Genomic DNA, 24,599 nt, shown 5'->3' with positions numbered 1-24,599 from the left:
TCATATCACTGCTCACGGTCTTGAGATGAGACAGTTTGTCTTCTGAGAAGAGCTGCAAGTATAATCTTCAGATGTTGCAGATGTTGACAAGTACACGGCATGGTCTGTCCCAAAAGAACGTGAACGCGCTGGCTTCGGGCGAAGGATCGCCTCATCTCCGTTTCATGTGACGAGTGAAGCAATGGTTCAAGTCCATGGCGCGTACTGTGGTCTGCGAATCTGGTGTCTGCTCAGTAATGCGCCGATCGGCTCCATGTCCGGCATTGGTATCATGATGCAGTCGCGCGGTTAGATCAAGGCATGGACGAAATGTTTCCCACGAGCTGACGGACTTCTCACCGCTATGGCGATGCGCTGGTAAAGTGGCCGTTGAACAATGCTTCTGGAATGTTTCTGGTAGCTTTGATTAGCACAGATCCGATCTTCATGCGTGCAGTCACGACGATGCCAAAAAAGCACACTTCAACACCGTGCACGAGAAGAAGCATCAGGACAGACACCGACAACCCAGCATATAAGGCTACTTCTCATACCACCTTATTGCTCATCAGCTCATTACATCTCATTCACACAACAGTCACTACTATACAATAATACCTTCTAATAATTCTTACGATCTTTCCCACCGAATTCATTCAAACGCAAATATGAAGTTCTTCGCTATCATCGCTGCTGCTCAGCTCGCCACTGCTCTTCCTTTGGCCAAAGAGGATGACTCCAAGGCCTGCTCCGGTGGTATGTCGCATTCTGCCATCGCTTCCGTTTTCCCCACTGACCAGACACAGTTACCTGCCCAGTCACAGAGGCCTTAGGCTCTTCTGTTCCAGCGGTCCCTGGCATGAAGCGCACCTTGTTCGACGACGTTCTTGGCAAGCCCGCGAAGGACGAGGAGGAGAAGGAGAAGCCTGAGGAGGAAGAGAAGGAGGAGAAGGAGCCTTCTTACTACGTCACTCCCTCCAAGGAGGACTTGAGCTACGACGAGCTCAAGCCCGAGATGGAGGAGTCCTACGAGGCCATCCCCAAGGAGACCGAAGAGTCTACTGACGAGCTTGAGTCTTACGACGAGCTTCTCTCCAAGAGGACTCTCGGCGACTTGTTCGGCATGGACGACGAGGACTCTTACGAGGAGACCAAGCCCGAAGTCACCAGCTCCGCCTACGAGGCTAAGCCCACGCCCAGCCAGGGTTACGAGCACGCCCCTAAGCCTTCCATGGCCTACGAGCATGTTCCCGAGCCCAGCAAGGCCTACGGCGCCGTCCCCACCCCCAGCAAGGAGGCCTACGAGCATGTCCCCGAGCCCAGCAAGGCCTACGGCGCTGTTCCCACCCCCAGCAAGGAGGCCTACGAGCACGCTGAGCCCAGCAAGGCCTACGGCGCCGTCCCCACTCCAAGCATGGTCCACGAGTACACCAAGCCCAGCATGGTCCACGAGAAGCCCACCCCTTCCTTCGGCTCTTACGAGTCTGCCCCCACCCCCGTCAAGGACACTTACGAGTCTTCCCCCGTCGAGGACTCATACGAGGAGAAGGACACTGAGGAGGACAAGGAGGACAGCGAGGACAGCAACGACATGGGTCTTGATGCTCTCGGTGACCTCGGCGGCCTTCTCGGCAAGAACTAAGCCGCGCCGATGATCGCAGCCTATGTGTGATGCTACCATCACCATGAAAATTTGGATGGAAAAGTTGTGTTTGACTCTTCATATTCAAAGCAAGCCCTTACGGCTTCTTTCGTTTGTCTATAGCTCGTTTGAGCCCCCCTTTGCAGTCGTTCTGGTTAGCCAGCTCGAATGTGTACATGTACTTAGACTAGTATCCTCAAAATTGCAATTGTTATTCTGCTATCTTTCTGCCCCATCTTGTAAGTGACACATCAACAGTAGTCCGCTGTCCAGTGCTTGTGAACGGTCGTTACTCTACTGGCATTGGTCTGAGAATCATCGCTGTTGCCAATGAGTTTGGGACTCCCATACCTACACTCTGCCAGCTATATTTTGCGCGAGAGTCTAACTGACACTACTGCATTCTATGCATTTCTAATCAGCACAACCTATTGAATGTCTACGATCACGGTCTCTAATGATCTTTTTGCGGGGTCAGGCTGAAGATTCATCAGCCTGGTGCCATCGTGCCGCCTGCAGCGATAATAAACCAATGATACCGTCACAAGGGTTTGGAATGCGATTAAGAGCCTTAAGGCATGATCTCTCATTCGCAGACGCCGTCAAGCGTGCCAAGGAAACATATGCGATGCCGCAGGTATGTCTACATCCGGCGTCGTGGTGTTGCGATAAGAGCGTCAGGCTCTATCAGAATTAGCCGTAGATCTCTCATTAGTCGGCCTTTGATGAAGGCATCTTGCAAAGCCTGAATAGTGCACCGATCAGTTGTTTCTAGACTGTTCATGCGTCACCCATGACGGCTGGCGACACGAACCTCCTTGTGTATCACCTCCGACAACGCGAAAGTAGCATATATAAATGCCGTGGAGATTGCGTGTAAGTTGCTCGTCAGTCCAGCTCACCCTGACTTCTATCCTACCTCCTCCCAAGCCTTCCGTGCAAACCCTTGCAAACATGGAATTCGAACCATACACCTCCCACCACTTCAACACCGCCCCAGACATCCACGATGCCTATAAGACCTACGAGAGCCAGAACCTAGAGTACTTCATTTGCACGATAATCCGAGACATGTTCGTTGCCCACAGCGTCCATGATCTCTTCGGCCTCACTCTCCTCCACAACCACTTCAAGCTTGAGGAGGCCGAGAAGCTCGTCCATGTCGACAACATTGCGCAACCTTGGAACGACCATACGGCTCGCAAAGAGCTCGTGGCTGATGTCGTCCCAACGCAATGGCGTTTCACCGAAAGTGGAATCGCGCCGTTCGAGTTCAGTTGGACTGGAAATGACCGCAGCATCTCGGACTTCGACATAAAGGAGCACAAGATCTTTTTGCAAGAATTACAGGCGTTTCTCAAACTGCAAAGCTGGTTGGGGGTCTTCGGGGTGCAGTATTTGGACACTTCGGTGCTGACGATTGATGAAGAGAATGTGCCTGTGGAGATGACGAGGGAGAGAGTCAACATCACGCTTCCTTTTGTGCTGAACGAAGGAGATGAGCTGGCGAACTTTGAAGTTCTGTGGTCCTTTGATCCGATGATTCAGTTGAAGAAGTGTTGTATTGGTAAGTGTCTGGACAAACAGTCTGGACACCCAAAGTCTCATACACACAATACTTGCACCTAACAGAGGTGAGGGTACAAACAACGGGCGGCCAATTTTACGACTAGCTAAGACTCTATCAACTTCGTTCTTCCAAAAAACCATGACATGGCAGAGCGACGTGAGCACTCGCGACAAAACGACAAACCCATCATGAGCACAAAGCCATCTCACCCAATGTAGGGCAAGTCGCGCCCTTCCGCCTGCGATCTGCAGTAAGCATTGCGTTATCCCACGCGATCCAACGTGAGATCAGCACCCGGCCCTCCTCGGGCTGATCCCTGACATACGCCCCGTGACCGTGCTTTCGTCTCCGTCAGATCAGAACGGATCAGATGCACCGAACAGTCGGTCTGCCCCGATGAACGCGTATGACATGCTGAACCTGGGGCTCTGCTGAGAAGATGCACGTGGTGATGCCCAAAAGCGGCTTGTGGTTTATCTGATGGGAGTATGTGTGGTAAGCGTGATCTATCTGCTCGGGCGTATCTCACGGTGAAGGGATTTGATATTACGCCTTGGCCAGATGTTCTGCCTTTTGGGGGTTGAAGTCTGGTCTGGGCCGTTTTGGTCGTACTAAACATACAAGCAACATGTTCTCGTGATGCGAACATATGGAACGCATGCGGCACGGTTAGTTACGACGATAATTCGCCGTCGCTAACGACTCCCTATGAACCATCAGGGTCTGGACTCAGCGTGGGATAGTCTTCATCAAGGCATGTGACTTCGTGACCAGGATTGATCGCCTGAACATCTTGTGTGACACGGGTCCTCGGCGTCGGGACAACCACTGGTCATTTGTGAGGGCCCTTGTATGCCCACCGCCCATTCCGCCTCGTTAACGTGCGCGATATGCTGAGATCATAACACCTACTCTGATAAGCTCAGCTGATGCCTATATCGCATCCGGTGCCGCGGAAGTTGTAGCTCCTTGGCAAGTGTTAGGCAGTGGTCAGGATTGGGGCCAAAGGTTGACTGCGCCCTCTATTGTGGCGGAGCTCGCATAACTTGACATGTTGGGTGCGGGCCAGGCTGCGGAGAAAATGTTTAGAAGGATCGCATGCGTGTAGGCGAGAATTAGTGTGTTACAGATACATTGCGCTACATACGGTGCAGTTGGATGGGTAAAGAAATGGGGAATCTCTGGAGTTTGAAGAAAACGAAAGAATTGACTAGGCGAACACCAAGCCTTGGGTATATGTGAGAAATGAAAAAGCCTCGTTGCGCATTCCCTTGAGATGCGGATCGAGATACATGGGGGACGTAGTGTGGACGGGCTCGAGTCTGTGGTTGGCGCGGATGTTGCCTTGAAAAGCGATCGACTTCGAGCTCCGTGGAAGAACCCTCCGAGAGGCGAAGATGGGAAAGATTATTGGGTAGAAAGAGTGGAATGAACGCCAATGTAATGCAAAGCTGACCATCCTGTATCGACAGGATTCGCGATCGGGTTGTATACGTAAGATGGCTTGTACCGTTAATGATGATCCTCTATGTGTAGTCGATGATGAAACCGAAAGTGTGGTAAACGCCGCCTCCCCGGGGTATGATGCGTCCAGTGTCCAAATGCCGAAACCGCCGTATTCAACGCCAAACCAGATACCGGATATTATTAGAGAACTGCGAACGTCTGAAGGTGTGCGGGATGCGCGAGGCGAATCTAGCGATGAGTGGTGTGGAGAGCGATTGGTGCAACACCCCATCGGGTTAGGCCCGCATGGATCATGCGGACATTGGTTGATCACCCGATGCAGATCAGAGCCCGCAACGCGTAGTCGTATCGGTAACCCTTGGAGTTCTGTCTCCCAATCTTGCCTCTCCTACACCCTCGTTGTATCTTCACCGTATTGATGGTAGCCATGAGTTGATGACATTTGGCTGAAGTCTGGCAAGCCGTTCTGCCGTGGCATTTGCAGCGCATGCGCGATTGGCGGCATTTCCGTTGCAGCCGAAGTATTGGGATATCCATAGTCCCAGGACCCTCGTCCTCCATGAGAAAGAGGCGACGGGTATTGTGATATCTGGTGAGTGGTAGTGCCCCACAGAGTCATGCCCTGGCCTGAAGGTGTCCTTTGGGCAACCGGCATGCCTTGTCCTGCTGATCCCTCGAAGCCTGCTGCCACATTTTGATGGGGCGATAGACTAGACGAGGTCAAGCCGGATGTATAGGCCGTTGAAGCAGTCGAAGTAGGCAGGGTTTGAGGTGATGTGTGTCGATGAGCGTTCAGTGTTGCCTGCAGGGCAGTGCTTGGAGCGTACGAAGTCGTCGCAGTGGAGAGATGCCCAACGCCAGCTGTCGAGGCATAACTAGCAGACTGGTCTTGTTAGCTTCGCTCTCAGTAGCTAGTTGCGGAGAACGTACGTATTTGCTGATGATCTTCTTTAGAGCATGCGACAGTATCTTCCAAGGGAACACCTTGACGTCCTTCTCAATATTACGAGGCTTGGGATTGGGGAAACCCATGATAACTTTGAAGAATGGTTCGCTATCCGCCCTCGCCTTGGAGACTGTGAGGGGGCGAAAGCCTTCGAGGTTGCGACGGATGCGGTTCTTCTCCTCGACGGTAAAGCGAACGTTTACGAGTTGTTCCAGTAGGAAAATGGTGTCTACGCTTGTGATGAAGCACTCATTCTTCTCTTTCCACCAGATACAGCTGACGCAGATGCCACGCCCCTGTCGAGCTTCCAGTGTTGTGGGCGCAAAAGTAGTCGTTATCTTGCTGCCATGCTGCGATCTTTGGAACTCGACAAGTCGTCTCTTCGCGTCCAACTCCTCTGTCGACCAGTTGTCGCCCATCTTATCAAGATCGCCGTCGATCTCCAATATCGCCTTGCTCGGACCCATCGCATACGGATTGAAAGGCTGAGTCGAACCAGCACTACCGTCTCCTTGCGAGAGATGTGTTGCACGGACCAGAACTGGTGTTGAAAGTGCGGGTGGTGAGGGCAGAACAGTCGCGGTGTTGCTTCGAGTGGTATGAGTGAGGGGGTTGTAGGAGGCATAAGAATGCGGCATCGGCGACATCTGGGGCAGTTTGTAGTCGCTGTGGCTCATGCCAATACCTGACGGTACTGCGTAAAGAGCTCTCTGGGACAGTTGCGAGCCGTAGTTTGTCTGCTTAGACACATCATACCCAGCGCTCTGTGCGTACGTGTTGTCCAACGCAGACTGGGTCGGTAGCGGCGACAGTTGAGCGGCAGAGTAGGCTCCCGACGAAGCGCGTGGCTTCGCAAATGCTCGCTTTGCGACATTGCCATCGGAGTAGCCTCGACTGTTTCCGAACTCTGGCGAGTATTTTCGTTTCCTGGAGAAATTGGGTGAGGATTGGTATGCTAGGTTTGGCGACATGTCGGTGTATGTGAATCTTCCAGCGTCCGTTTCCGATCGCAAGTTGCCCATCTTGTCTTCCATCTGCATCTTCAACATCATGGTTGGATCGAAGGTGTTGGTCAGTGGGAAAGGGGGCACTTCGACGTTCAGTACGTAGTTGGTCCATGCATCGTCGTCGTAGTCCACTTTCTGCAGTGCAGCGACGCACTTCTTGCTACCGAACATGAGCATGAAAGTATGCTGGTTTGCATCAAGATCGTAATTCGTCCGGAGGTGCAGCGTTACCGTTGATCCAGCAGTGCCTTGTGCGGGTGTAATTTGTTCGGTGATTTCCGTTTCAGTATCTGCAAGAGAGGCGGGATGACGAGCTCCTGCATCGATAAATGATGGATTGGGATGATGGCCTGCTGCACCGCGTGACTCGTATACCAAGCTAGGGATGTAGGGCATCTCTGCGCTCGTGGGCTCATGGCTTAGTAGCGCGGGCGCATCCGTGTACTGCGAGGCGAATGCGGGCTGCGCAATGCTCGGATAGCTTGCAACCTGATTTGATCTGGTGGCTTCGGCATCTGGAATGTATGTGGTCAGTCAAACGTGCTAATCGTTCTCACGTGGGCCAGTGCCGGGTTCAGCCGACCCAACCATGGCAGGTGCGCTTCCACACTCGTCAGATGAGCCACAATCCACTTACCATACACATACTCATGGTTCTTGCTGTATCCCGACATGGATAGTAGTTCTGCAGCTCTCGCAGCCTGGACAGCCTGAGGCCCACCACCAAGGACCGAACTGCGCAACACTGGGGATAGGTCCTGACACTGATCGAGGACGCCGCCTGGTAGAAGCTAGCTAATCCCTAGAGGAATGTTAGCAGGCAGCCTAATATTCATGTGGGGGTCAACGCGCAGGCAGCCATGGAGGGGTCCTGGAGCAGGTGTCCTGACCCGCCTCGAGGACCCGTCACGTAGGAGGAATAACGCACCTGATGGTTCGACAAGATAAAACGGCCCAGCTCGACAGGGATGGAAATTTCCAGGGACTGTTGGTAGTGTTGCCTTCTCGTCTCGGTGGAAGTGAGACGATGACGGAATGTCACAGGACTCGTGGGGTGAGAGTCTGCGTCCTTCCCAGTGGTAAAGAGACAGTGTACCCTTGTTGCAGGCAGATTTTGCGACAAGTAGACTCAAAAAGGTACCGCAAATGCGATGGGAGATAGATCCGGAGACAATTTTCGGAGGTCTTGGGACTAGCGAAGCCGACAGAAGTGGCCAGCTTAGAGACAAACGATCGGGCTGTTCAGAAGTTCGATTCATACGGGCCCCAGGGCGACTTTGAGTCTCGGTATCAAACGCGGTGAGTCCAGCTCTTCGCCGACTGCAGCTCAGACAATTGCAGCTTCTTACTGACGAAACAGGGAACGGGTCGTCTTGCTTTCGCAAATCGTCACTGATTCAAAGCAACGACCAGGTGCTGAAATGAGTGTGAGCGACTTGGTACGGGATGTCGCATTAATCGACCCGCATTTTGACGTGACTGACAGCTTGACTTACATATAGGACAAAGGAGTAGTGGCATTAACCAAGGACTGGCCAGTATGCGTGAGGCTCGGCAGCCTTGCCGTGCGGACGGTATATGGAGCTGCGGGACGACGGAGCTATGACTGCGGAGGTAGGCAACAGTTAATGCCAGGTAGAGCTGATGTACGGATCGAGCGACGAACGGACCCAGGGCAGCGGAAGAGAGACGGGATTGGTCGAGCGTTTACGGCGGAGCATAGACACAACTGCAAGGAAGAGCGAGTGAGCACAGGGTATTCTTGGGGGCTGGGATGACTCTTGGTGATTACCGATCCCGTCCACCTGGTAGCCTAGCGGGCCTGTCGATGGTGAAGCACGCCCTCAAAAGGCTAGTATTATGGCCGTTGAGCACCACGTCGTGCAAAGCCTGACGGGCCCTTTGTTCGCATTGATGGATAAAAACGGTGAAGGCTAGCAGGCGGCTGGGTCCTGTGCGCTGAGGCTCTGGCGGGTGGCCTCGGATGGCGCAGCAGTGCAAAGTGGCAGTAAGCTGGGCTCCACTATGAGTGCTGATTATCTCTGTCCAGTGACGGCTGCCCACAGTGGGTCAATCAGAAATGCTTCAACACACAACTCTAGATTGAAGACGATTGATGCTAGAGGGCACTTGTCTTGGCCAGTACCTGAGATGTGGAGTGGGGCCCTAAGACCTCTGCAATGGTAGGAAGCGCGGATGCGGAGAAGCAGGGCCAGAGCTCCCAGACAGTGTCCGCGAGGCGTCGGATGTGAATCAAATTGTGATTGCGATAGACTGTAAACACGGAGAGCAATGGCGAGCAGTTGGGGTGGGTATGAGAGGGATCAATGGGGTGCTGAGTATGGCGAGGTTGACGCATATGCCGGGCGTAGCAAGAGCATGGTGGGTGCCCAGCGCGGCGGTGACCTTGACGATGATATACATGCGGCCCAGCAATCCAGTGAGCATCAGCAGCACGTCTACGGCCTCTAGGACGGACGACTGTCAGGGCGGCCATGAGCCTCTAGGGCCCGGGATATGGGCTCCAGTGCTCAGTGGACAACGAGTAGCCGCGATGACGGCAGATGGCTGCTCATGGCGGCCAATGCGCAGCAATGCTCAGCATGGCCCCATGTGAGGGTGGTGGTGATGGCATAGTGGCAGGAAGGGAGGGCATGTGTTGGAGTGTGGTGAGCAATGGGCTCCGTTGCCAGCGGTCAAGCGAAGATGCATCTATTCCTGGTGTGGCTTGCAGAACCTTAATTCGCCGACCCCTGTCCATCCTGCGCATCGCCAGAAAAGCCACACCAAACAGCCTCAGGCAAGCCAGGCACCGCAAAGCTGCCTACGCCTCGCTTCGCGACTCTGCTGGCTCGACGGCGATGCGCCGGCGAAGGGATGTTGTTGTCCCACGCAGGCGCGTTGGGGTAGTCAACGGCATCGCCAGCGCCTTCTTCGTTAGCCATCGCTCCTGCCTCGGCCAGAGCGTCGTAGCTGCCTCGCTTTGTTTGCATCCCGCCGCATCGGGAAAAAAGCGACGACACCCGCCCGTCGCTCCTCCCGCGAGATGAGGCTGACTTGACCGCCACGGAGCCCCTCACTTTGATGGAACTTTCATCACGATCTATTCTCGCCTCAGGGCCATCATTAAGCTCATAATTACTGCGCGACTCAGGGCTGCAAACACCGTTGCTATCGACGCGTCTGCCGACACCAATGCGACTGCCGAACGCGTTCAACGCACGCGATTCCCACATCCATCTCCATCCGGCGTTCACGCAAAGCCATTCCAGCGAACCATGGCCAGTGTGGCCTTGTAGTATTCTTAGAAAGCTGATGCCGTATCCTCAACGCGCTTGTCCCGAACGGATGCCTGCCGGGTCTCTCGTGGCTGTGTGTCAGCCGCCAGAAGCGGAGCATTAGCATCAGCGCTTCCGTGATAACATCACCCATCGAGCCATTATGCCGTCTCCATCATGGCCATCCGTTCGCCTTCTTTACCATAGCTCGCCAGGAGCGCAATGCGACATTCGGGTGTCTTCTGCAGGGGACCGCATTCCTCCCACCGCACCTTGGCAGACACCGGGACCCTGCTTCGTGCTGCCATTGCCTCCAAAGTGCCGACATTCCTCTGACTTTGGGCTGCACTGATCATCTTACGATAGCCCCACTTACTGCCAATCTACAAATCTATCAATCACGGCGACTACACGGCTTCCAGCGCCCTTTTCTCCCTACCACCACCCCGATGTCAGCTACTCACAGCTGCTAGTAAGACGCCCGCAAATATACCTGGATTAGGTGTAGCTCCGTAGTAGCCAAGCCTGCCAATCACTCTCTTTACCATCGTGTCTGTTCACAGTCGTGATTACCGGAAATGGATCAGCATGCACGCTGCAACGCGACGCGTTTGCCGTCACCGTGGCTTGGAGGCAATTTATCTGGTGTGACCGGCCTACAACGCCGTTCGATACGCCATTGTATTACCATACTTGCGCATGAGCGACTTGAAATTGCTGCTCTAGCCATTATAAGAGTTGGAAAACGTACCATGGCTTGAACACTCTCTTGCGACTAGGATGTTATCCTCCACGAGGATGCTTGCCACGGTGCTTGGTATTTGCCTCTGTCATCTGAAACGCGCTTACGGGTGATGGTCGTACAATATCAGAGGCATGCAGTCAGCCGCCCCAGTGTAGTGGACCCAATACAGAGACTGCCTGGGTATTCCAACGCTTGGTGACATCCCAGGACGCCGTCCACCACTCAATCCCGCACGAATTGCCAACGATCTCGAGATGAACTGCTTAACAGCACACCGTCGTCGATCGCAACGAAGGCGAACATGTGTAACCTTGCAACAGGTCTTGTACGCGAGCAGATCTCGGGCTATTGACCACTGGTCTGGTTGCACGAACTGAGCACAAGACTCTCGGACGTCGCACTCACTACACCATAAAAGAGATGACTCGCTTTAGCTAATCCCCATGGTGGCTACTCCGAAAGCGTTCGGGTGGGTCTCTTGCGCAAACGCATCATGGATCCCATTTTGTCAGCAATGCACCTGCTACATCGTTGCTACTTGCCACGCATCTAATCGCCACGCATTTCAGTAACCTCCAGAATTGGCCATTAATCTATGGATTTTACATTACCCTTCACGACATAAGGAGCATTCGACCAACACCTCGGTACCGAGCCGAAATAGAGTTTATGCAGCTATCCAAGATGAGCATGGCCACTCTGGCCACGATACATCTCGTTCACATTCACAGGCTCGGCCAGCAGCCGAAGTTCCGCGGCGGAATCGATTCGCAAAGCACACCCTTATGGACCCGGTTGTCGGGTCTGTTCTCACTTTCTCATCACACCAAACCTTCTCGGTCGCCACAGCAAGGGGCGAGACAACCCGGATACCAGGTCTGGCCGCCGGAAGAGCGGGTGTGGGGAAAGAGTTCAGCTCTGATCATGCACCTAGACGGGTAGCTTGCATCGCACGAACTAAGAGGGTAGTCGCTCTTGGGCAGCAGTCTTTGCTGACACGGTAGGCACTACCGACAGCGCAGAGTGTGGTACAAACCACGGCGCGCTACTTCCCCAGGAACTTCGCCCGAGCTTGCCGCTGAGGGAGCAGATGCACTTTTGAGGCATCTCCGCTGCGAGACATTGCTTTTCGCTCTAACGATTGGTGTGCAACGTCTTCAACGGTTATGTCTTGCGTCCTCATTCACCCCCTGAGTGTCTCAGCCATCTGATAGGTGCATTAACACTTCGTGGCTCGAGGGGCAGTAATCGTCTAGCTGTGACATATTGTTGCGGAAGCGCCAAATGCTGATACATGGAGGGTCGGCATTATCGATGTCGTCAACGATTCATTCCTGTCCCCAAACCCTTTGGTTCTCGATGATGAGTCTAAATACCTAATAGCCCATGAACGAAGACGACATCATAAACGTCACGACAAGTCGAGTTGAAGCAGCTCCTGGTAAGGTTCAGATGCGACTACCGCGTCACAACACCATGGCGTCAATAAAGGCCCTACCCGGACACACTTGGTCTTCCCTTCAGCAACAGTAGCATAGCACCACACGCGTAGACAATCTCAATAGAAAACCAAGCTTTTATACTTTCCTAGTCGAAAACTCTCATCTGCGAGAAAACCCCACAGCACCAGATACCCACCGCCCCATCTACTCCCTCCCCTTCAACTCCTCCAGCCTCTCCACCAACCTCCCCCACCCAGCACTATCCTCCCAATTCTCCTTGCCCTTCCCCATAACACTCCTAACCGCACTCCTACTCTTAAACTTCCAATCCTTCGCCACCACCTCTCCACTGCCACCTGCCAGCCCCTCCGTCCGCTCCCTCGGCCCCAGCGTCTCATACGCATCCACAAGATCAATCGTCATATCGACAACCGCATTCCACTCCGCCTCAGACCCCGACTCCCATTTCGGCTGGCTCGTCACGGCCCGCCACGCTTTCTCGTGGCATTCCAGTGCAGAGCTGGGGCGCTGCGTGTGCGTGTACAGGGTTGCGAGGATGAGCCAGAGTTTGGGGGAGACGGTGATGAGGGGCTTGATATGTTTTTCCATGAGGTCGTTTACGAGGCGCGGGAGACCGGGGCGCGTGATGTCGAAGCCATCTTCGGCGGAGACTACGTGTTTGACCAGCATGTCGATGACTTCAGCGTCGACGCACTTTTCGCCTTCGGTCGAGCCGCGGAGCTCGCAGATGCGGCGTTGGGCTGTCACGACGTCGGCCCAGGAGGGCGGGTTGGTGGATGCGCTCACGGCGAGCACGTTGTTCCAGATGCGGAAGTTATCGTGCTTGATTGTTGCGGCGCGTTTGAATGCTTTCAAGGCGTCAGTGCGGGGGTGGTTTGTTACGCGTGTTTCTTGGAGTTCGCCGTCGGCGTTTTCTTGGATCTTGGGCTTGAGGTGCAGGAGGGAGGCTGCGAGGTTGCTCCATGCTTCGGCGTCTTGGTCGTCGAGCTGCACGCAGCGGGAGAAGGCTTCGACGGCGTTTTTGAATTGGAGGAGCTCGAGGTAGGCGCATCCGAGCGCGAACCAGGCGGGATGGTAGAGCGCGTTGATCTTTAGGGATAGTGCGTAGGCTTCTGCGGCTTTCTCGTAGTTGCGTGCTGAGATGTAGCGTTGACCGAGGGAGCGTTGAGCACGCGCGTATCGTTGACCGGAGACATTCCAGGCTTTTTCGTACATGGAGAGATCGTTGTCGATGTCGCCCAGAATGCAATAGTAGCGCGGTGCTTCGGCTGGTGGTGGATCCCGCTCAGCACCCTCCCACTTCTCTTCGTCCAAGTCTACGTTCTCGTCATCGCCATTGGTGGCATGGAAAAGCTGTCGTCGGATCATCTTGCGCGCTCTCTCCTCCTTTTCAGTGGCAGCATAGCACAGCGCTGCTTCAGCCCACATCTCTAGTCTCTCGTAGATCTCGAGCGCAGATCGTAGACCGCCGAGGGCGACCCATCGTGCAGCGAGCTCAGACTCAAGCTCCCAGCGAGATGGAGAGCAGAGAGGGAAGACGTAACGGAGGCGTTCCTCAACGGATGCCGACTCACTTTCCTTGGCTTGCGGGAGGAAAGAAGTGATCTTCTCGCCAGTCTCAGCGTCGGTAGTAGCATCGCCCGAGGTCTCTGCGATGACTTGATCGACCAGCGCTTGAAGCTGGAGGAGTCCACGCTCCATCGTGCGCGACTTGTATCCTTCGATACGGCTCCTTACAAGGAGGGCTTGGGTGTAGACTTGCCAGTTCGAACTACCACCCTCTAGTACTCTTGTAGCATATGGCTCGGTTTGTTCTCTTGTGAGACCATCTGCTGGGTTGGTGTTTTTGATGCTCTCTGCGAGCGAAAGCATGATGACGGAGTCTAGCGGATCAAGTAATGGCTGGTTTGATGGGTCAATGGATGTGAGCGATGCCGGTAGATTGGACTCATCCTTGATCTCCATGGATGCAGTGTTGTTGGTAAATGAAATCGATTCCAGCAGGGTATCGTCATTGAGATCTAAAGCCTTTGGTTTTGAACTCTCATCAGATGTGCTGTTGGTTTCCGATCCCGCACTTCGCGCGAGTACGATCAGTTGACTGGTGTCCTTCTGTTGGAACTTCGTCCTCTTGCCCATCAGTCCAGTCAACGCAAATTCGAACTTTCGTTCCGAGGTTGCCTGGTCAAGGTCCGCCTTGGCTTTCTTGTCTAGACCGTGGTGCGTATGAACAGCTGCTCGTTCCAGGAGGAAGGTCGTATGCAAGTCCTTGATCTCCCCGTTCATTTCCGAGTTCTGGATCAAGTCCTCTACGATCTTCAAGTCATCGTAGATAGCATCCTGCAGACTTGGAGCCGGCTCGCTGAGCAGCCTTTGATGGACAAAGTTCACTCTAAGACGCGCCCATGCCGAAACCGGAATGTTCTTTTGAATCGGGGGACTGATGAGGATGGTGTGCGCAAGACACAGCAGCTCGATATTTGGTGTGAGCTTGTATGCCGCAACACCATCTGCGCCCAGCGATGCAATAAGATCCGCGCGCGTTTTGCTGAGAAGTTTCGCATCATCTGCGACGTCTTTTGACAACAGCGTCTCAGCAGACTTGAAGGGCAGTGGTGGTCCAGTGACATTCGACTGCAGGAATGCATGAAATGCCGCTATGGCGATCAGGAAGTAAACATGCTGCCGATATGCGGATGTTTCCTGAATCGGGGTAGATTCCTCCTCGTTCCGTTTCGACAGAAGGAGTCCTAGGCGATGGAAGATGTAGTCGCTCCAGAGCGTGAAGTCGTTTCTTTTGACCTCCTTCATGGTTTCATTGTCCTGATATCCCAGTAATAGTTGCGCTTCCGGTAGTTGGAGTACGCCTAGGAACTCTCCCGATTTCGTCGCTGTGATAGTCGATTCGAGCACTGCCGCGAGTTCATCCGGTAGTGAACTGCGGAAGAAATCCAGGAAAACGTCCGCCATGCTTATGTCGATTGTGCGTGAGTTTTGGAGCTAACGTTCGTCTCGTAAGTTATCACTGACGTGTTACAGGAAGTTATAAATTTATTCCCACTAATTTTGCATCTTGATAGCGTGGTTGCGGGGCTGCTTTTGGAATTTGCGGCGATGAGTAAGAGTGGAGAAAAAGGGCTGCACTCTGGTGGCACGCCTAACCGCTTTGGGACAACAGGGTCTGATCCACATCTGCATGCAAGTCCATGGTAGGGATGCGCACAGCTGGCTGTTGACTTCAACTTCATGCGTGAGCAAATTCCGGCTCTGGCGCATTTATATAATCAAGCGGGCATTTATACATATGACCACGTGTTTAGCGTTGCAAATAGATCTTATTCAAGAGAACTATGACTACGACCGTGCCATCACAGTGTGCGCCCTGCATCTATTGAGCCAGAAACACCCCATATGCGCAACATCTTTAGTCCGAGTCGCTGCTAGAGCTGGAGCTGCTCTTGCCGCCCCTGCTACGGCTCCTACTATGGCTCTTGTGACTATGACTGTGGTGCGAGGACCCGTGGTGCGATCCGTGATGCGATCCATGATGCGAAGACCCGTGGTGTGAGCCGTGGTGTGAGCCATGCTCAGAGCTGCCGTGCTTCTTGTGTTTCTTGTGCTTCTTCTCCTTCCTAGAGTCATGTTAGATGGTGTCCACCATAGCGCTCGGGTGCGTATTTGGCTTACTTGTCAGGAATGAGGTTGGCGCCAACCGCCCCCAAAAGCGCTCCTCCAAGCGTGCCCAGCGCGCCGCCTCCGAGCTTGTTGCCCACGAACGCGCCGCCTGCACCTCCCATCAGAGCTGAACCCAGGCCGCGGTCGCCTTCGCCAGGGCCGCCAGGGCCGCCGGGAGCACCGGGTTGACCATATGCCGGCGCACCATAGCCTTGCTGCGGGTCATGATGGCCCTGTTGTGGATGCGCTCCGTACTGCTGGTTCGGGTCGTGGTAGCCCTGCTGCTGGTGGCCCTGAGGGGGGTAGGGAGAAGTGCTGCGGTTCGGGTCGTAGCTCTGTTGGTACTGGCCCTGGGGCGGGGCACCATAGCCGTGCTGGGGAGGTTGTCCGTAAGGGTCGTGCGACGGCGGGGGGTAGGAGCTCTACAGTGATGTGAGTAGCTGAAGGCCGGTGGATAGAATGCGCCGAGGTTGCGCAATAATACTGACCTGTCCTTGCGGGTAGGGGCTGTGATGTCCCTGACCGTACTGGTCGTGCGGCTGCTGTCCATACGCCTGAGGTTGAGGAGGATAGCCCTGGTTGTGCTCTCCGTAGCCATGCTGCGGCTGTTGGGGCTGCTGGTATGCGCCGCCGTGGCTGTAGCCGTAGCCTTGATCGTGGCCTTGGCCCTGACCGTAGTAATCCTGGCCTGACATGTTGTTCTTGAATGTGATGTGTATTGATGTCTAATGAGAAAAGATGTACGAAGGCTCTAGGTAGAGATGTGAAATGTGGTTGCGCCTACGGTGGGGGAGGGGCAGGTTGGCAGATGGTCAGGCCAGTGCGATTGCGGCATCACACGCACGCTTTAAGTGTGACTTGCCCTCGTATGGAGCTGACTGCGCGCGCCACATGTCTGCGAAGGCTGATTATACCCAACGGGTTAGACGTGGGTCGCATTGCGGCTGAGCTGTGAGCGATTTGGTGATGGATGTGGAGTCGGACATGACCGGAAATTTGGCTGAAGCGCCAGCACTGACCACTCTGCCATCCTGGAGTTCGTCTGTGTAGCTGACATTCTATTGACCGCAAAAAAACACTGCTTAGTCCACCGCGATGCCTTATATAATACTGGCTTAATGTTGCTGTATGACTGCAGACGCATGTACATTGTTGAGATATCGTTGGGTTTTTCTGTTCAATATCGCCCCGGTCACATCTTCGGCGCCATTCTAATGACCATGCAAAAGGTCTGCTGCCTGGGAACATCGATACGGGTGTCGTCAACAAATTTATCTGAAGAGGCTGCTCCGGTTCTTTGGACGTGATTGTATATGTGCGCTGTGGCTATTGTTGACTCTGCCTGTAGCAGCTATTGACCACGCCATGCTGAGGCTTATCCGATCAGATCTCGCAGTTCGCTACTATCGTATACAAGGGAATAGCTAAACATGTCTACGGACTACACCAGAGCAAAACACGCAAACCGGACAATCTAGGGCCAATGTAGGCTCTAGAGCTTTTGCCTTTTCCGTTGTCTGAGGTGCTACTTTTGTCTGCAGTGGATCCGAATAAGCTCTGCATGGATTTTTGGTGGGCGACGTGAATTGACACATACGCGACTGCCTCGGGACAGACGACAAGGTGTATACTCGCACAACGTAAATCAGTATAAACCAACAGTACAAGGTGCCGTTCGCACAGATCACAATGCCATGAATGCGCAAACTTGAGGTTTGACGGATTGGTACAAGCGTACTGTGAGGAACTCTGACACGTCGAAATCCGGGGTATCGATAAGAAGTGGGGGTTTGCGGAGCGCAATATGGTTGAGCGATGGTTCGCATACGGCTAACAATTCGACATCGTCAGGGTCCAACTCTTTCGTAGTTGTGTTCTGCATCCGTCACGGGCCGTCGTAAGGGTAATGTTAGTAATCCTATGAACAGGGAACATACACGGCGACACCAGGGCGGTCAGATTCGGTATGTCATGCGCTATACTGACAAGTAGTCTCGGAAGATTTTACCGTCCCTAATACTTCTGGTATAGTACGGCGTGGTGCCGGTGATGGCTCGGCGGTGGCCTACGCAGGGTGGCGAGGGTACCAGAAACGCTTGCTGTCTCGACTTCGGCAGAATCGGGGAGGTAGTAGTCTGGAGCCTCCGCTTGTGGCCGTAGCGCGACGACTTGGCAGGGCTGTACGAAGAGTGGCCGGCAAGGCTACCCCATCAGTAAGAGAACGCCCGTAGATTGAGCTAGAAGTAGTATGCTGTGGTGTTTTCAGAGGCCGAGGTGGAAGAGTTGGCAGAATATGTGTTGTAAATGCCGTGGCTTGAAATGTGTGCTCTATTGTAAGGATGCTGACATGGCGGTCGGGTTGGATTAGTGCAGTCCCTGATCTTCAGCGCGCATTTCCCGCGGCTCCCAACCGTTGGCTGCATGTCGTTGGCTACGGTGTCTTGTTGAAGAAGGCGGTCAGCGCGCCTTACCCAAACTCGCCACACATAGATGGCCTTTTGCAACGTGGGCTGCAACATGGCTCCGGCGGCGGCAAAGCTGCTGCCCCTCTGTTGTGAAGAAACAGAAGTAGACACTTGCGGGGAGTACTAGATAACTGGGGGGAATGCGGCGAGCAGGAAAATTTTGGCGTTGAATAGGATGCGAATTAGATCATAGGTAAATAATTGCGCGCCTGGGCGGCGACGCTGGTGTCGGGTTCCTCAGCGCGATAAGATCTGGCCCGTGCGGAAAAATCTCAAAGCGAGCCATCCCACCAAACAACAAGAGCAAATTTAAAGAGCCCGTCAAGCCTTCACTGCCGCCTCTCTCCACTCACACTCCCTTTCCCTTCTTTCTGTCGTTGTGCCCGGTAGCATAGAAAGGTTGCGAGTCAGATTCCTCGCGTTGATACCCCCCGGATAGATTCACTCTATCTTTTCGCGCCAAAAGTTTTTTAGGCCCCGCCAAAGTCCATATATAAGGACCACCCCACCTACTTCTCCCGCCCTCTCTACACCTCCCCCCTCTACCTACACCGACAACATGGCGCCTGCTGCTTCGCATGATGCCAAGGACATCAAGTCCGAGAACTCCAAGTCGCTCAAGGCGCTTGAGGAGATGATGCAGAAGTTGACCGTGTCCAAGGCCCAGGACGAGATCAACGCCTCTGCTCAGGCCATCGCCACCTTCATCAACGGCGACATTGAGGAGGCTGACGCTCCCACCAAGTATGTTTGCACTCTGCCCCTCCCCCGCCACAGTGCAGTCTCTAACAAACACGCAGGGCTGTCCAGGTGCTTAAGAAGCAACTCGCCAGCAAGAAGGATGCCGTCGCCCGCGAGCGCGCTCTCGATGCCATCCGTGCTATCGCCCAGCACTCGCACGTCTCCGCCTCCGTCGAGCCCTACCTCGTCTCCCTCCTGCCGGACGTGCTGGCCGCGGTCGGTGACAAGATGAGCGGCGTCAAGGTCGCTGCTCAGACCGCCGCCGAGTCCATCGTCATGGCCGCCAACCCCAACGCCGTCAAGGCCATCATCCCCCACATCATCAACTCGCTCGAGAACGCACAAAAGTGGCCCGAGAAGATGACCGACCTGAAGTGCATTGAGGCCCTCACCAAGAGCGCCCCCGCACAGATGGCTTTCCGTGTCCCCGACCTGATTCCCGTCATCTCGGGAGCCATGTGGGACACCAAGCCTGAGGTCAAGAAGGCTGCCTACGGCACCATGGAGACTCTCTGCTCCTTGATCTCCAACAAGGATATCGAGCGCTTCATTCCCGAGCTCATCAAGTGTATCGCTAAGCCTGAGAACGTCCCCGAGACCGTTCACTTGCTCGGTGCCACCACTTTCGTCACTGACGTCCACGAGCCCACCCTCGCCATCATGGTTCCCCTGCTTGAGCGTGGTCTCGTCGAGCGCGAGACTGCCATCAAGCGTAAGTCTGCCGTCATTATCGACAACATGTGCAAGCTTGTCGAGGACCCCCAGATTGTCGCCGCTTTCTTGCCCCGTCTCATGCCCGCGCTTGAGAAGAACCACGACAACTTGGCTGACCCCGAGGCCCGTGAGAAGACCCGCCAGGGTCTCGACACCCTCATCCGTGTCGGTCACGTCGAGAACGGCAAGATCCCTGAGATCGAGAAGTCTGGTGACATCTCCACCATTGCCAACCACCTCAAGGCCGCTATCCCCTCCAGCATCAAGATCGATGACCGCTTCACCCCTGTCGTCAACTACGTTGGTGCCATTGGTGGTCAGCTGATCGACGAGAAGGACTACGAGCCTCTCAACTGGCAGGCTAACGCCGGTCCTTTCGTTGCCGTCCTTGTCGGTGACGAGAAGGCCAAGGAGGTTACTGAGGAGACCCGCAAGCGATCTCTCCCCGGTGCCGCCGCTGAGCGCGCCGTCGAGCCCGATGAGGAGGAGGGCGAGGATCTCTGCAACTGCACATTCAACTTGGCCTACGGTGCTAAGATCCTGCTCAACCAGACTCATCTCCGTCTCAAGCGTGGTCAGCGTTACGGTCTCCTCGGACCCAACGGTTCTGGAAAGACCACCCTCATGCGCGCTATCAACAACGAGCAGGTCGAGGGTTTCCCCAAGCAGAACGAGGTCAAGACTGTCTACGTCGAGCACGACTTGGACTCTGCTGACACTGAGATGACCGTTCTTGAGTGGACCATGGGTAAGCTCAAGTCCGTCGGTGTTGAGACCCCTGAGTCAGAGGTCAAGACTACCCTCAACGAGTTCGGTTTCACCGACGCCATGTACAACGGTACCATTGGTGCTCTTTCCGGTGGATGGAAGATGAAGCTCGCGCTTGCCCGTGCTGTCTTCGAGAAGCCCGACATCCTGCTGCTCGACGAGCCCACCAACCACTTGGACGTCAAGAATGTCAAGTGGCTCGAGGACTACCTCACCAGCTCCCCTTGCACATCCATTGTCATCTCCCACGACAGCAAGTTCTTGAACAACGTCATCCAGCACGTCATCCACTACGAGCGCTTCAAGCTTAAGCGCTACCGTGGTAACCTTGACGACTTCGTCAAGCGTGTGCCCTCTGCCAAGTCCTACCACGAGCTTGCTGCCTCCGACATGGAGTTCAAGTTCCCCGAGCCCGGTTTCCTTGAGGGTGTCAAGACCAAGGCCAAGGCCATTCTCCGTGCCACCAACATGAGCTTCCAGTACGAGGGTACCTCCAAGCCCCAGATTGAGGACATTACCTTCCAATGTTCGCTCGGATCCCGTATTGCCGTCATTGGCCCCAACGGTGCCGGAAAGTCCACCCTCGTCAACGTCCTGACTGGTGAGCTTGTTCCTACCAAGGGTGAGATCTACCACCACGAGAACATCCGTATTGCCTACATCAAGCAGCACGCTTTCGCCCATATCGACCACCACCTCGACAAGACTCCTTCCGAGTACATCCAATGGCGTTTCCAGACTGGTGAGGACCGTGAGACCATGGACCGTGCCAACAAGATCGTCACCGAGGAGGACGAGAAGGCCATGGACAAGATCTACAAGATCGAGGGTACCGAGCGTCGCGTCATCGGCATCAACTCCCGCAGGAAGTTCAAGAACTCTTACGAATACGAGTGTTCGTTCGCTCTCGGAGAGAACGTCGGCATGAAGAACGAGCGCTGGACACCCATGATGTCTGCTGACAACGCCTGGATTCCTCGTTCTGAGATCATGGCTTCCCACGCCAAGATGGTCGCCGAGGTTGACCAGAAGGAGGCTCTTGCCAGCGGTCAGTTCCGTCCCCTTGTCCGCAAGGAGATTGAGGCCCACTGCGCCAACTTCGGTCTCGACGCTGAGCTTGTTTCTCACTCCCGCATGCGTGGTCTCTCTGGAGGTCAGCGTGTCAAGGTCGTTCTGTCTGCCTGCTCATGGCAGCGTCCTCACTTGATCGTCCTCGACGAGCCTACTAACTACCTTGACCGTGACTCTCTTGGTGCTCTTTCCAAGGCCATCAAGACCTTCGAGGGTGGTGTCATCATCATTACTCACTCCGCCGAGTTCACTGCCAACCTCACTGAGGAAGTCTGGGCTGTCATGGACGGTCGCATGACTCCTTCCGGTCACAACTGGGTGCAAGGTCAGGGTGCCGGTCCCCGTCTTGCCAAGGACGACGGTGAAGAAGAGGAGAAGGTATGTCATCACTCCACCCACTATGTTGATTGATCTTTGCTAACTTGATGCGCCAGTTTGATGCAATGGTCCGTGATTTCCCCGTTCCTGCTTCCTGTTGTCGACCAGATTCGACCCGCCCACCCCCCTGGCGGCCCCCTTGTACCCTACCCTCTCAAGACATGTGCTAACTATGACAATAGGGTAACAAGATCGCATCACAAAAGGTTAGCATGACGAAGAAACGCGCAAAAAAAACGTATACTGACTTCCCCCGCAGAAGAAAGCCAAGCTCACCTCCTCCGAGATGCGCAAGAAGAAGAAGGACCGCATGGCCCGCCGCAAGCGTGGCGAGGAGGTCTTCTCCGACGAGGACGAGTAAACGTATCGCCGCCCTTTTCGAAAAGTTTCCTTCCTTCGGTTTTGGTTTACGGCAGGAGAGTTCATGGGTTGCATGACAGGCTGAATCGATATCAGTCTATGAGTAATGTGTTCATGGTCGGCGTCACGGTACAAAACTTGCATGGTTGCTCTTCATCTGATCCATCTCGTACAAGATAGAGAATAGATTCCCCCAACACTTCATACTTTTTGCCTTGATCAATTCGTGACTCATCATGTGACTATCATCATTACCATCATCTGTCCAGCTCCGATCGAATTAGAGATGCCTAATCCTCACATGGAAATACCGACGACTTCTTCCACAGCAGCTTCACATATTCACACGCAACTACATCATCCGTTATTTGGTAGTAGTAGCTCCAACGTGTCTGTGGCCCGTGGCGTGAACCATGCTTAGTCACTCCCATTCAAGCATGCTTTCTATCAGCTATGTGACAGGTCGATCGCCAACTACAAGCCATCCATCAAACTTTAGTCACGCCGTTTCAAAGACACTACATGCTGACATAATATCTAAGCTGAATACAATGCTAATCGAGGGCGAAAGCAGTCAACGCCCAGGTTGAAGAATACGAATGCAACTTTGACGTCTGAGAGTAAGGGCTCTCTCATATGTATATGCCTGGGCGTAACACCAGAAATCTTTACCATTGTCGATGTCATTTGACGCTACCGCCATCGGTCGTAGTGTTTATCTTATTATCAACAGGCTTGATTCCCGGGTTGGTTAAGAAATCTGTAAAAAAAATAGTGTTGCAGCACACATGTTCGGTTTGAGTTTCAAAAGAGGTGTTATCTGGGTACGGATACCTCCTGGGTGTACTATCAAAAGTCTGTATGTTGTCGGCGATGCTGTACATGCACATCAGCGCGTTGGAGTAGCACATGAAGGCTGCTAAGACGGGCCTTGGGCACAAAGATCTGATCAATCGCGCCCGCGCTCTTCTCGCGAAATTCACACTCTAATATCTTCGAGGTTGTTACTTAGTTCGGACTGGAGTTTGGCTTGTCCCGATCTTCGTTGTGCTTTCGCATGCTGTGCTCGATCCGTGCATGTAGAGCATCAGACTTTAGTCACTCGAGATAGATCTTTCATCACACTCTGTTCAGCCTTGATACAGCCGAAATACTTGGCGTTAGAGATGTTTACTTTGCATGAACGATATGCAGTCGACAGCCAAGCGACTGACCCATTCGAGGAGGGCAGGTACAAACGATATATGAGATAAGATCTGAACGCGAGATATAATTACGCTTTCAGATTATGACAACAGATTACACCATCCCACACCAAATACATGAGAACGCTCCTCTTACACCTGGCATTCCACAGGGTAAAAGACATACGGTCCATTCTCCTTAGGTGTAAAAGCCTGCCCAAATGTTGGAGCGATCGTTCCAACCGCTAGTGCGCAAAGACCGCTTGTGGTGTTGATACCATAGACACGGCAAGTACGGCCGCCGACATTGTAGTTCTGACACCTGGTCCGGCAAGAGGCCGCGGTCTGCTTGCTAGCGCTCTGGTAGGTTGATCCTGTCCTTGTAATACCGTTAACGCCGCAAGTAGGTTGTGTTTCAGGTATTGGGGTAGGTGTGGGAGTGGGGGTAGGCGTAGGCGTAGGCGTAGGTGTAGGGGTGGGGGTCGAAGTATTGGTCTCGGTCGCGGTTGAGGTACTGGACGAAATCGAGGTAGAGCTGACCATAACATCCGTGCTAGTGGAAGGGGAGACAGTCGTCATTTCAACAGGAGAGGAAGGCGACGGCGTCGAGCTTGATGTCGAAGTGCTTGGTTGCAAGGTGTTGGCGACAACGTAGACAGCTTTTTATGATCAGCAAATATTCCATAACTCTGCTCGGTTCACTTACCATCAACACCGTCATTGGCAGAACCCCCGTTCTTTGTGTTTTTGAGATAGCAATTTCCAGCACCTTTGCCGCCCACGAATGAAGCGGCTACGCACTGTGCATCACTTGCGCAAGCTTGTGTGCAAGCCTCGAGACTTGCTGCGTACTGGTTGGTGAAGTCACCACCATAGAAGTCAACTCCACAACTAAGCTTCAGAGTGCGTGAGCCATCGGTGTACGAGCAGCCATCGTTTTCCGGGCAAGTAAAACTGGCAGGGCACATTTGGGGGGCATCCGGCGCTGGAGTAGGCGTTGTTGAGGTATCTCTGGAGATGACAGCTACTCCGATCACATTGGCACTAATGACTGGGTCAGTTGGAAATCGATAACAAAGTAGGGATGCCATACTTGGGCTGAGCCGCATTGAGTGTGCTTTTGAGGTAGCAGTTGCCGTCCACGTA

At 53.9% G+C, this 24,599-nt stretch overlaps 6 protein-coding genes across 6 annotated transcripts; 3 read left to right on the top strand and 3 right to left on the bottom strand.

Annotated features, from left to right (window-relative positions):
- Window positions 1-647: 647 nt before the first annotated feature.
- Window positions 648-1,621, top strand: J4E86_003751 (uncharacterized protein; the record flags this gene model as incomplete). The annotated part of the gene is made up of 2 exons (XM_051444303.1): window positions 648-735; window positions 786-1,621. The coding sequence occupies 2 exons, from the start codon at window positions 648-650 to the stop codon at window positions 1,619-1,621; spliced, it is 924 nt and encodes a 307-aa protein (XP_051303928.1).
- Window positions 1,622-2,575: 954 nt separating this feature from the next.
- On the top strand, window positions 2,576-3,294 carry J4E86_003750 (uncharacterized protein; the record flags this gene model as incomplete). The annotated part of the gene is made up of 2 exons (XM_051444302.1): window positions 2,576-3,188; window positions 3,254-3,294. The coding sequence occupies 2 exons, from the start codon at window positions 2,576-2,578 to the stop codon at window positions 3,292-3,294; spliced, it is 654 nt and encodes a 217-aa protein (XP_051303927.1).
- Window positions 3,295-5,368: 2,074 nt separating this feature from the next.
- On the bottom strand, window positions 5,369-7,285 carry J4E86_003749 (uncharacterized protein; the record flags this gene model as incomplete). The annotated part of the gene is made up of 3 exons (XM_051444301.1): window positions 5,369-5,533; window positions 5,589-7,126; window positions 7,249-7,285. 3 exons carry the CDS (start codon window positions 7,283-7,285, stop codon window positions 5,369-5,371), a joined length of 1,740 nt encoding a protein of 579 aa, XP_051303926.1.
- Window positions 7,286-12,280: 4,995 nt separating this feature from the next.
- On the bottom strand, window positions 12,281-15,067 carry J4E86_003748 (uncharacterized protein; the record flags this gene model as incomplete). Its single annotated transcript, XM_051444300.1, has 1 exon — window positions 12,281-15,067. One exon carries the CDS (start codon window positions 15,065-15,067, stop codon window positions 12,281-12,283), a length of 2,787 nt encoding a protein of 928 aa, XP_051303925.1.
- Window positions 15,068-15,780: 713 nt separating this feature from the next.
- On the bottom strand, window positions 15,781-16,467 carry J4E86_003747 (uncharacterized protein; the record flags this gene model as incomplete). The annotated part of the gene is made up of 2 exons (XM_051444299.1): window positions 15,781-16,194; window positions 16,261-16,467. The coding sequence occupies 2 exons, from the start codon at window positions 16,465-16,467 to the stop codon at window positions 15,781-15,783; spliced, it is 621 nt and encodes a 206-aa protein (XP_051303924.1).
- A 2,329-nt stretch (window positions 16,468-18,796) lies between these two features.
- Window positions 18,797-22,270, top strand: CEF3 (translation elongation factor EF-3; the record flags this gene model as incomplete). Its single annotated transcript, XM_051444298.1, has 3 exons — window positions 18,797-18,981; window positions 19,038-21,909; window positions 22,169-22,270. 3 exons carry the CDS (start codon window positions 18,797-18,799, stop codon window positions 22,268-22,270), a joined length of 3,159 nt encoding a protein of 1,052 aa, XP_051303923.1.
- Between the last annotated feature and the right edge of the window lie 2,329 nt (window positions 22,271-24,599).

Source organism: Alternaria arbusti (genome assembly GCF_024043155.1).
Source record: "Alternaria arbusti strain BMP 1465 chromosome Unknown scaffold_4, whole genome shotgun sequence".
NCBI lineage: Eukaryota > Fungi > Ascomycota > Dothideomycetes > Pleosporales > Pleosporaceae > Alternaria > Alternaria arbusti.
This window is presented reverse-complemented; position numbering and strand designations above follow the sequence as displayed.